The 13,261-nt window shown below is 34.7% G+C and overlaps 1 protein-coding gene across 2 annotated transcripts; it reads left to right on the top strand.

Annotated features, from left to right (window-relative positions):
* Window positions 1–12,059: 12,059 nt before the first annotated feature.
* On the top strand, window positions 12,060–13,255 carry LOC133728128 (uncharacterized). 2 transcript variants are annotated; one of them, XM_062155538.1, is made up of 3 exons: window positions 12,060–12,219; window positions 12,308–12,539; window positions 12,612–13,255. In XM_062155538.1, the coding sequence occupies exons 1-3, from the start codon at window positions 12,127–12,129 to the stop codon at window positions 12,848–12,850; spliced, it is 564 nt and encodes a 187-aa protein (XP_062011522.1). In that variant the 5' UTR covers window positions 12,060–12,126; the 3' UTR covers window positions 12,851–13,255. The 2 variants fall into 2 exon arrangements, with proteins under 2 accessions (XP_062011522.1, XP_062011521.1); XM_062155537.1 differs by having other exon boundaries at window positions 12,308–13,255.
* Window positions 13,256–13,261: the final 6 nt, after the last annotated feature.

The raw sequence follows: 13,261 nt of genomic DNA, 5'->3' as shown, positions 1-13,261 counted from the left end.
CGGTCAACCAAGAAAACATATAAGTGACTACGGTTGACCAATCCGATCGAATTCAAAAATATGGTGAAATTGGCTAAATTTTTTATCACACTCATAATTTATTGTAATAAACTCATCAAACGGTCGGTTTTTTCATTTTCTTTGAATTGATAGGGGTTGCTCTTCGGAGTGTATGATATATAAATATAGATTTATAAGAGTAACTACGTTTGACCTAGTTGATCGAATTCGAAACGATAACCAAATTGGCTAGATTTTTTACAACCACCATAAAATATTACAATCTCTCAATCAAGCGGTTGATTTCTCCAAATTCATCTTCCACTTCACGGTTGTTTTAGAATGGACCTCAACAATTTAAATGCAATGTATAAGTCATACAACTTTAGGAGACAAATTAGTATAGGTCAATGTATTTGTAATTAAAAATTGAAATTTTTATCTTATGTCCACACACATCCATCGATGAAATATTTACAAACGTGATGTAAAAAAATAAGCAAGTTTTGCGTTCATCACGCCATCGGTCAACCAAGAAAACATGCAAGTGACTACAGTTGACCAATCCGATCGGATTTGAAACTATGGTGAAATTGACTAAATTTTTAACCACACTCTTATTTTATTGTAATAATCACATCCAACGGTCAGTTTTCTCATTTTCTTTGAATTGCTATATGTTGCTCTTTGGAGTGTATGATGTATAAATATAGATTTATAAAAAATTAGTGCCTTTAAAAATTTATTTATCAATGAATTAGTATCTATATATAAATAAAGATTTTTTTTTGGTACAATATAGAATTATAGATATGTTATCTTTGATTGTATTTGATCATTATCCAATGAATTTCCAAAGCTTGATTAAAAAAAAAAAAAATTTGTGTCTTTAAATATTTATTTATACATAAAGCCCGCAAGGCCCGGCCCAAAAAAGCCCGCAAGGCCAAGCCCGGCCCGGCCCGAAAAAGCCCGCAAAGCCCGCTTTATATGGACGGGCTTGGATCCGTCTATTTTTAATAAAGCCCGGCCCGGCCCGGCCCGCTATTATTTAAAAATATAGCAAGGCCCGGCCCGGCCCGGCCCGTTGACGACCCCTATCTAATTTGTATGCATGTACACTTGTCATTCTGTAATATACGTAGGTACATAACTATGACTTTGTCAATAAAATTCTTTATTAACAAGTACTACAAAATTTCTGAACGTCAAATCAAAAGCCAAGGAAATTAAGTATGAGAGGGAAATTATGTAGAATATCATGAAATAGCTAGAAATTCAAGGAGCAAGCAAATTGATGTTCCACTTGACTGGAGAGCATATGTAAAAAAAACAAATTAAGATAAAAGCGCGCAGTTGAAATCTTGTTGAACACTTAAACATCACACTAGAATTATGTTAACATCTTACTATCATAAATTGCTTTAGCTTTAGAGATCAACACATTAAAGATATTGTAAATAGATTGGATATTGATATTGTTGGAAGTAGACTAGCAGAAATTTGATACTTTTTAAATAATTTAGATCAAATATTGATATTGTTGGAAGTAGACCAGCAATGGTAATAAATTTTAATAACATGGTAGAAGCTATGCAATGAGAATGTGTCCTCAAATTTGATTACAGTGGTATCAAGTTTGGGGCAGAGCATGACTCCTATTTTTGGTGGGAAGTCATACTTGGATATGTGGTTGCAGGGGCGGAGCCACACAGGGGCCTACTAGAGTTTTCGTACAAATATATATTAGTTTCTCCACAGTGTAACAAAGATACTCTGATGTAATGGTTGTTTGATTGAATCAATAACAATATGGTCATGGCCTCATGGATTTGATGCTTCCTGCTGGTAAGCTTTGTGAGTCTATTTTTTTTTTCTTTTTCTTTTTTGATCTGAACATGTAGGTTTATATATATAATTATATATTACATATATATGTAGTTAATTATATCTTTGTGGGTCTATTTTTTTTTTCTTTTTCTTTTTTGATCTGAACATGTGGGTATATATATATAATTATATATTACATATGTAGTTAATTATAGGAAAATTCTACAATGTGTTAACGTGAGTAAAAATAGTTGATGTATGAGAAATGTTAACATACCATAGCTTTACCCATATAGTTATGTTATTGCTTTAGACAATTTACAAGATGTATATATATCACTTTTTTTTTTTAATATTTTAATTAGGTTTTGATATTTTGTGAGTGCCCCACCTTAAATCGAAATTTGGCTCCGCCACTGGTTGAATCTTACATGAAGTACTAAAGAGTGCCTTTGTTTTGATGGACATTGTTTAGTTATTTGTTTGTACAAATCTGGATAAGCCAAAGGTAGAATTTGATGAAGAGTAAAACATCACACTGATGAAGTTTGAGAAAGAGTAAAACGTTTTGATACTAACTTAATAGATAATTGATATTGTTGTAATTAATCATCACACTGATCGAGTTTGATAAAGAGTAAATAAAGAGTAAAACTTTGTTACTTTATAAATACATTAGATTAGATTAGATATTGATATTGTTGAAAACATCTAAAGTAGAGAGATGCAATATTAAACTAAAACATTATATGAAAGCAAGTAGCTTACTAAAGTAAAGATTCTACGTACCTTTGCTCTGTAAAGATTACAAAACAATCTTTGCATTCCCAATTTCAAATATATAGCAGCAAGTAGCATATAAGAAACTCAGAATCAAAGTGGACATAGTAACAGATGAACAAGTAAAAAGAACTCTGCACAAAAAAGCATCTTTGCAGAATATTTAAACTATAAGAACATTATAGGCAACCCCTAGTGTGTCTTGTTGCTCTGCTCTTGTTTTGTGCCATGGTTATTGGCCTTTGTTTTTCTTTGTGCTTTCCTTCTTCTTAGGTGACATGAGGGATCTTCGGTTACCTATTTTTAATAGATTTTGGAATGATCATTTAAACATGAAAGTGCAAATCTGGAACACTAAAACAATTGCATATAAAACACAAACACATGTATTGCGCTCACATACACAGATGCATATATAATTATAGAGAAATAAATATGCAGATCCTTAGAACAAGGTGTATACCTGCTGGAACTTGTGAAGCCATCTTAAATACAGATCTTCTGTACTTCTCTTTGTTTGCTATCTATCTATGGGGCAAGAACTGAATAGCTCATATTAAAGAGGGTACAGGGACCTAGTATTTATAGTGAAAACATCCTAATACAATGCCCTCCCATAAAGGATAATTGTAATCACAATAATGTTTGTAATCACTATGATATATGTATTCCGACATCTTAGCACTTGATTCAAGCTATTTAGGTTTCCCATATATTCATTTGATTCATATAATAAATATATTTAACAGGAATTATGAATTACTTAATATCTCTAATTACTTGCTCTATTGGTAACAGTAATTGTTGTGCTAAATATAAGCTTGTAATTGTTCAATTTCAACTTACAATCTCCCACTTGAACATTTACAAGTTCATACAACAAGAATACTGTAGTTCTAGACATAGTAATTAATCCAAAGTGTGCACCAGAGATAAAAGCATTCAAGTACCTAATCAAATCTCTGTCAATCCATAATCATGATGAAGAACTGCAGAAAAGGTTGCACTTAAAAGCACAGCTACTCCACAATCACATATCATCACAACCATGAACTACATGAGACACAAAAATGTCACTTAATATATACAATGCAGGTTTAATGAATCTTCTAAATGCATTTGTATATGGTCCTCTAAATGGTTCCATATGCCTGAACCTCAACACATAATTGCATCAGCAACTATTCTGAATATGTTATCCAGCTCAAGTCTGGAATGAAACTAAAATGATTCAAAATAACTCATAAACTGAAGTTGTATACAATTATGAAATAGTTATTTGAAAGAATCACAAGAATGAAACAATTGTACTGCAGTAACAACAACAACAAAAAATACGCAATTGGATCCAGTAAAAGAAGAGTTTTATTGTAAATAAATTCATAAGATTCACAACTCAATGAGATCTCAAAATACAACCAAAAGAAAATTCTGCAACTTAATGGAATAAAATTTCCAGCTTTACTACATGAACACTAACTCCCACTGAAATTAGCAATCAAACTCCCACAAAGCTCAAGTATCTAGAGTAGGCAGAATGCCTATGCTTTCAGTGTGTTTTTCAAAAGCTGCGATGGTTAATGGCTTAGTGAAAGGATCTGCTAATTGGTTCAAAGTGTTGATTTTGGCAATAACCAACTCATTATGCTTCACTCTCTCTCGGACACTATAATACTTCAAGTCAATGTGCTTGGAGTTGGTGGATCTCTTGTTATTCTTTGTGAAATAAACTGCTGCAGAGTTGTCACAATGAATCTTCAAGGGTCTTGAAATGATGCTATCAACTAGTTTGATCTGTGCAAGAAAATTCTTCAGCCATAGTCCCTGACATGTAGCCTCATAAATAGCAATAAATTCTGCCATCATGGTAGAGGTTGCTGTTTGTGTTTGCTTTACACTCTTCCAAGCTATAGCACCCCCAGCTAACATAAAGACATAGCCTGATGTCGATTTTCCTGAAGCTGGAAAATGTCCTGCAAAATCTGCATCAGAATAACCTTCCACTTCAAGATCTTTGACTCTTCTATACACCAAACTATAACTCTTGGTTTTCTGAAGGTATCTTAACACTTTCTTTCCAGCAATCCAGTGCTCATGTCCTGGATTTGACTGAAATATTGCCAACATACCCACTGCATAGGCTAAATCAGGCCTAGTGCACACTTGTGCATACATTAGGCTTCCCACCAATCTGGAATAAGGTTTGGTTTTCATGTCTTCCTTCTCTAACCCATTCTTAGGACACTGATTTTTGTTCAACTTGTCACCTTTTGACATAGGTGCAGCTCCAGGTGAACAAGTATGCATTTCAAATCTCTTCAACACTTTTGAAATGTAGGCTTGCTGAGATAAACCTAGAAGATGTTTAGATCTATCCCTGGTAATTTCAATCCCCAGAACATATGAAGCATCTCCCAAATCCTTCATATCAAAGTTTTCTGAAAGAAAATGCTTTGTTTGCTGCAATAACCCTTTATCAGTGCTTGCTAATAGAATATCATCAACATATAACACCAGAAAAATAAAATTTCTGCCGCTGATTTTCATGTATACACATTCATCAACAAGATTTTCAACAAAACCAAAAGAAGTCACTACTGCATCAAATTTTAGGTACCATTGCCTGGATGCCTGCTTCAATCCATAAATGGATTTATTCAATCTGCACACTAAGTGTTCCTTTCCAGGCTCTATGAAACCAACTGGTTGTTTCATATAAATCTCCTCATCCAAATCTCCGTTGAGGAATGCAGTTTTGACATCCATTTGATGTAATTCCATATCATAATGAGCTACTAGAGCCATTATGATTCGGAGTGCATCTTTGGTAGATACTGGTGAAAAGGTTTCATTAAAGTCTATTCCTTCTTGCTGTGTGAACCCTTTCGCCACTAGTCTAGCTTTAAATCTCTCCACTGACCCATCAACACACCTTTTAGTTTTGAAAACCCACTTGCAACCAATCGGTTTATGACTCCCAGTAGGCTCAACCAACTCCCAAACATTGTTATCATACATAGACTTCAGCTCTGCTTCCATTGCCTCTATCCACTTCAAGCTTTGATCACTATTAATGGCTTGACTAAAATTTTTCGGATCATTATCTTCTCCCCAATCAAATTCAGCTTCCTGCAAGTACACCATATACTCCTGTGGGTTAATGGCAGGTTTTCTAATTCTTTCAGATCTTCTAAGTTGTTGAGGGGCTGCTTCAGGATCAACTTGTGCTTCTTGCAAGTTTTGAGGCTCAGGTTCTTGCTCTACTTCATTCAGATTACCCACTGCATTTTCAAAATTGTTATTTTGATTTTCTGCAACAACTTCAAGTTGAGGTTGTTCAATATCTCCAGCTGCAGTTTCAAAAGTGATGGGGATGGCAATGTTTTCAGATTCATCTTCAGGTAACTCTTGAAACTCAAGTTCAAGATTTTCATATGAGTGAGAATAATTGATTTCATCAAGAAAAACAGCCTTGTTGGTCTCAATTATTCTTGTGGTGTGAGAAGGACAGTAGAATCTGTAACCTCTAGAATTTTCTGGATATCCAATGAAATGGGCTGAGATTGTCTTTGGATCTAATTTTCCTTCTTGAGGATTATATGGTCGAACTTCAGCCTTACAACCCCAAACATGCACATGATGCACACTTGGTTTTCTGTTTTTCCACAGCTCAAAAGAAGTTTTAGCCACAGCTTTGCTTGGAGTTCTATTCGTAATGTAATTTGCAGTTTTAAGAGCCTCTCCCCATAAGAATCTCGGCAAACCTGAGGTGCACATCATACTCCTCACCATGTTGAGAAGAGTTCTATTTCTTCTCTCTGACACACCATTTGATTCTGGTGTACCTGGAGTTGTATACTGAGCTTGTATCCCATGCTCCTGCAGATACAAAGCAAAAGGCCCCTTCTGCTGTCCAGTTTCAGTATACCTACCATAATATTCCCCTCCTCTATCTGACCTCACAGCCTTAATTTCTTTTCCCAATTCTTTTTCTGCTTCAGTTCTAAAAATTTTGAATTTTTCTAGGCTCTGTGATTTTTCTGAAATGAGGAAAACCGTACAATATCGGGTGTAGTCATCTATAAAGGTAATAAAATATTTATTACCACATATAGTTTGGTGTGCAAAAGGTCCACAAATGTCCGTGTGGATAAGTTGCAATGGCTCTGTGCTTCTATTGGAATCCTTATTTCTGGATTTAGTCATTTTCCCCTTTACACATTCAATGCAAGTGTCAAAATCTGAAAAATCTAGTGCAGGCAGCAAGTTTTCTTTCACCATTCTCTGTAATCTATCTTTAGATATGTGTGCAAGCCTTCGATGCCAAAGATAAGCTGAGTTCTCACTGTGTTTTCTCTTTTTACTTATATCTTTCTGTGCATTCTCAATCAGCAATATTTCTTTAGGATAAGAACATTCAAGAGACCAATAATCATTCAAGAAAGAAGCTGAGCCAATATAACGAGAATCATGGGAGATTTTTATTCCGAAAGAGTCGATGTAAAAAGTACATCTTTGTTTCACTAACTGAGAAACAGAAATTAAATTCCTCTTCATCGAGGGAATATAGAAAACATTGCTCAAATCAAAATGAGTGCCTGAGCCTAACACTAAACGGACTGTGCCTATAGCCTTCACAGCCACTCCCATGCCATTCCCAACTGCTACTTGCACCTCATTTTTCCTTGGAGCTCTCTTGCTTAGAAAGCCCTGCAACGAATTTGTAATGTGAATCGGTGAGCCGGTGTCAATCCACCAAGAACTAGGAGATAAATCAACTAAATTAACTTCAATAGAGAAAATATCTAACTGTGACTTACCCTTCTTTACCATCCAATCCTTGAATCCCTGGCAATTTTTCTTCATATGACCTTCCTTTTTACAAAAAAAACATTTGAAAACTCCCGGTTTCTTACCCTTACTGTTCACAGATTTCTTGGGGCCAAGTTTGTAAGGCTTGGTCCCACTGGTACCTTCTCCAGAACCAGCTGCACTAGAGGCAACAGTTTTGCCTTTTCCCTTCCATTTCGACTTTGAGATCAAATTCACAATAAGTGGACCATCCCTCTTGATCCTATCTTCCTCTTGCACACATATCGCTATTAGCTCATTCAAATCCCACTTATACTTCTGTGTAAAATAAGTGGTCTTCAACTGACCAAAAGAGGCAGGCAGGGTTCTTAGGGACTGATGCACTATAAATTCAGCAGGTAGGGGTATCTCCAGATCTCCAAGCCTAGTAGTGATGTCAATGATCTTCATGATATGCTCACGGACACTCTTAGAGGAATCATAATTGATCCCCATCAACATATCCAGCAGAAGAGAAATCTCTGCCTTCTCATTCTCTCGAAACTTCAAGGCAATAGCAGCCATAAACTCAGTGGCTGAGTCTTTGTCAGCAATACTCCCCCTAACCACAGCAGTCATGGTTTGCTTAAGAATAAGCTTGGTCATCCTGTTGGCTCTAACCCATTCTCTATGTTTCACAATCACTGGGTCAGAGCTTGTGTCATCTATCAGTGGTTCGGGCTCAGTTAGGCACCAATCAATTCCTTGAAGGCCAAGGTAAAGCTCTATGGATTCCTTCCACTTCTTAAAGTTACAACCATTGAGAGGTTCAATGGTTGCAAGGGATAATCCTGAGGTGTTCAAAGCTGGAAAAGAAAAGTAAAGAAAATTTTAGTTTTCTGCCTTAGTTTTTGTCCAAACAAATTTCAGAAAACTATCAATACAAAAGGAATCAAGTCACAACAAAACAACTCGAAATCAAACCAGAATATATGGTAATCAGAATCCCCAATATATGCATATTAATTTTCAATAACAAATCTTACCTGTATGGCAAAAGAATATGTTATTACTTAAGTTTCTTATTTTGCAAAACCAAAATACTAAAAACCAAAATATCCCTGGAACAGTCAACACATGTATAGCAAGAAGAAAAGTCCAGTTCTCTGAATTTAGTTTTTAATACTTCATGATGCACTGTTTTACTTTTAAGAACATAGAGTTAATCCTTCTGTTGAAGATACAATTTGTTCCAAAAAAATAAAGACACAATTTCCTAATTCTATATCCAAATGACTTCAAAACAATACATTAACAGATTGATGTGTACAACATGTGTCAATATACCATCTTGTAATCTAGAACTAGTGGTTATTACTCCTTAATTTTTAACACAGCAAGCTAAGTTAAAACCAAAGAAAGAAAACAACCTGTTCATCAATGAATTTCCATGAGCAAGATTATGATAGTTGGATTACCAAAATGGGAGATTTTCTTGTCAACAATTCAAGACAAACAAATATATATATAATTCAACCATAATTCAAGAGCAGACAATTGATCATTCAGAAATTTTCAACCAATTCCAAAACATCAAAAATTCAAGATCAATCATGCTAAAGTAAATTTCATCTGGTCCCCATGTACTCTAACCTAGGTGCATGCCAGGAATGCGTCTAGTGTTCAGATGCTCAATCAAGAATCATATACATATACATAAAAAGAAGATTTCAAAATTGGGAACTAACCCGGTGTTCCTGCTGCGCTGCTGTACAGTTAATCGAAGCAAGATAAACATTTACAGCAACATACAAAGACATATCGAACTTGTATCTCACAGCAATTTGGGTCAAAAACGCGGAATTTACAGTATCAATAATGATTTTCTCTAGAACCCTAATTCCTAATTCTGGGAAAACTGAAGTCAATGACCGGTTAGAAAGCAATGGTCAATAGGAATCGTGATTTTGCATATGTGCACTATGTGTATGTGGACTTGTGGGCCCGAAATCAGGGGAAGTGTTGGGTTTATTGGAAACAAACTTTACATTTTAATAAGTTAGTGCTCTTCTTTTATTTTATTAAGAATGAGAACGTGCAAAACCCAACATACAAAAGTGAATTGGTCTATGCAACATGCAATAAGCTCTGATACCAATTGAAAGTGCAAATCTGGAACACTAAAACAATTGCATATAAAACACAAACACATGTATTGCGCTCACATACACAGATGCATATATAATTATAGAGAAATAAATATGCAGATCCTTAGAACAAGGTGTATACCTGCTGGAACTTGTGAAGCCATCTTAAATACAGATCTTCTGTACTTCTCTTTGTTTGCTATCTATCTATGGGGCAAGAACTGAATAGCTCATATTAAAGAGGGTACAGGGACCTAGTATTTATAGTGAAAACATCCTAATACAATGCCCTCCCATAAAGGATAATTGTAATCACAATAATGTCTGTAATCACTATGATATATGTATTCCGACATCTTAGCACTTGATTCAAGCTATTTAGGTTTCCCATATATTCATTTGATTCATATAATAAATATATTTAACAGGAATTATGAATTACTTAATATCTCTAATTACTTGCTCTATTGGTAACAGTAATTGTTGTGCTAAATATAAGCTTGTAATTGTTCAATTTCAACTTACAAAACACAGATGGCAAACAAGAGTGGAATACAAGAAAAAGGAAAGACTACTTGCATGAACTGATCATAATGTAGATGTCTTTTGTGACCTTTGTATCTAGGAGATTGGGAAAGGGACTCGTCCAGGCACTCACCTCACAACAAAAGGTTATGACAATTTGGGTGTTAACTTTGCTAAAGAGACGGGACTTCAATATACTAAATCTCAATTAAAAAATAAGTGGGATTTATTAAGAAATCAATGAAAATTGTGGAACGAACTAATTAGGAAGGAGACTGGTTTGGGGTGGAACCCCAAACTGAAAATTGTAGATGCTCTTGATGAATGGTGGTGTAGTAAAATTCAGGTTTGTAATCTTCTAATTAGTTTTAATGTGGCATTTTGTTAATTCACAATGAACTTATTTCAATAGTCATCTTTTTTAAAATGTAAGACAACCCTAAATATGCCAAATTGCGTAAAAAGGTAATTAACCTTGATTTGGAAGAGAAACTAGATTTGGGCACCATCATTTGGTGTACTTCCACATGATGATATAGAAGTTAACAATGTTGCAGTTCCGTTAGATACCGATGATGATTTGGCCTGTTCCATTGAGGTCATTGCGGGTTCTTTGGGTAAGAGGAAAAGGACACCAACAAAACAATTTAATGCAGGTACTGAGAAAAATAATAAACGCAAAGGTATAGGATCAAGAAAGATGGGAGGTGCAGCCAAGTTATCATTACAGATTGATTGGATGGTGGAATCAATTCAAAATAGGAGCACTGTGACTTCAGTAATGAATAAAGGTGTGTTGGGGACTTCTATTGCTGAAGTGATGAAATCATTTTCATCTTTACTTGGGGCAGAGCCAGGTAGTCCTTTGTGGTTTTTTGCAACTCAGTTATTTATCAGTCAAGAAAAGAGAGAGATGTTTGTCACCATAGAAGATACATATATCAAGATTCAGTGGCTTTCTTATGAAATGGGAACTGGTGGCAAACAAGATGACTAAGAAGCTACTAGGAAGAAACTAGCTATTTTGATTTTGAAACCTAGTTTACTTGTGAAGCTTGGACAAGTACCATGTGCTGCTAGTATTTGGATAAACTATTATATATATGTTCTATTGTCAGTTGGATATTTTTATTTCGTAAGTTGAATTATTAACTTGGAATGTTAATTTGCACCGGTCATCATATATTTGGTTGATTATCCTTTTTTGTTTTACTTCTCATTTCTTAATTATTTCTCATTTATATATTGTTTGTTTATCTTTGATTGTATTAAGATAAATTGAATGTATGAAATGATGAATTGCAGGTCCTGTTTTCACAATATGGACATTATAGAGGAGTTTTACTTCTACCAAGATGTATGTTTGTTGCTACGCACAGCTGAATATTATCATAACACATATCTTCTTAAAACTCCATGCATGAATTCTGACCAAACAGGAAATAGATGGATAATGGAATTACTAGCAGGACATGAAAGTTGTTGTTATAGAATGTTTAGGATGGAAAAAACATGTTTTCTTAAATTATATAATAATTTACAAGATAATTATGGATTGACTGGTTCAAAGAACATATGTCCTATCGAGATAGTGGGAATGTTTGTGCACATGTTAGAACATGGTGTTGGGAATAAGTTAGTGTAAGAATGGGAAAATTCTACAATGTGTTAACGTATGACATGCATACAATTGCCTTAAAAGTGGTAAACTGAGTCCTCAAAATAGTAATATTAATTAATCCTCAAAGTGGTAACATGAGTCCTTAAAGTGGTAAATATTCTTAGTTACCACATGAGTACTCAAAATAGTAATATTAGTTCTCAAAGTGATAACATGAGTCCTTAAAAGTGGTAAATTTTCTTAGTTTACCATATGAGTCCTCAAAATAGTAATATTAGTCCTCAAAGTGGTAACATGAGTCCTTAAAGTGGTAAAAATAGTTGATGTATGAGAAATGTTAACATACCATAGCTTTACCCGTAAGAATGATTCCAACGTTTTGGAGAGACTGTGAGTAGATACTTTGCTATTGTCCTAGATAGTGTATGTCGAATGGCTATTGATGTTATAAAGCCGCCGGATCCTGAGTTCAATGAAATGCCTGAAGAAATATCAAGAGATGCAAGATATATGCCTCATTTTAAGGTAATGTTAATTTTTTTTTTCTGTTATTTATTGCATATCTTGATTTTGTTCATAGCATTTAGTCATTTTAATCCCATATTATTTGCAGAATTGTATAGAGGCTATTGATGGTGTACATGTGTATGCCTCAATACCTTCTCGAAATCAAATACCATATATTGAAAGGAAAGGCATACCAACTCAAAATATAATGGCGGTGTGTAATTTTGACATGCAATTCACTTTTGCATGTGCTGGGTGGGAAGGAATTGCACATGATACAAGGATATTTCTCTCATCTATAAGGAATGATGCTTTGAAGTTTCCTAAGCCTCCCAATGGTAATGACTCAAATTATGCAATTTCTAAACTGAAAAACAAGAAATTAAATTATCATAGTTTTTATTTGACAGGGAAATATTATCTTGTGGATGTTGGTTACCCACAAATGAAGGGATATCTAGGACCTTATAGAGGTGGTGTGAGGTATCATCTTCCACAATTTCGGTACGGTGGTGTTTCTAAAGAGGTATTTAACCATATGCACTCATCTCTTAGGAGTGTCATTGAACGTACTTTTGGAGCATGGAAAAAAAAAATTAAGATTTTAAAAGACATGCCTAGTATCCCTTCATTACACAAGTCAAAATAATTATTGCGACAATGACGCTTCATAACTATGTAAGAAGGCATAGTCGAGATGATATTCATTTCAATAATAGAAATAATGTCCAAAATGAGATGGATATGGGGGGAATGCACAACAAGAACATGGTATAACTACAATCTCGGGGCACAAGAAAGGATATAGTGAGAAATGATATTGCTGCAAGTTTAATGAACGCTCGCTCACCATAGAAGATCCATTTGATATTTTCATATGATGACGTGTTGATATCAAGAACTCTTCCACCTTACCTATCTCGTTGGTGATCAAGAAATGGGAGTGATTTTTGTTGCCTCCATTTTGATTCTCTCCTTTCCATTGGAGCTAGGTTGAATTTTCGATGTATATATTTTGGCAATGGAAGTAAACTGATGTGTTAAAGATTTTGTATCCCAG

This window comes from Rosa rugosa, chromosome 2 (assembly GCF_958449725.1).
Source record: "Rosa rugosa chromosome 2, drRosRugo1.1, whole genome shotgun sequence".
NCBI lineage: Eukaryota > Viridiplantae > Streptophyta > Magnoliopsida > Rosales > Rosaceae > Rosa > Rosa rugosa.
Note: the sequence above shows the minus strand (reverse complement) of the source record. Positions and strands in the feature narration are given on the sequence as shown.

Coding starts and splice junctions, on each gene's coding strand:
- LOC133728128 (XM_062155537.1), top strand. CDS start 12,127: ATGGCTATTGATGTTATAAAGCCGCCGGATCCTGAGTTCAATGAAATG. Junction 12,220..12,307: donor GATATATGCCTCATTTTAAG/GTAATGTTAATT, acceptor TATTATTTGCAG/AATTGTATAGAGGCTATTGA.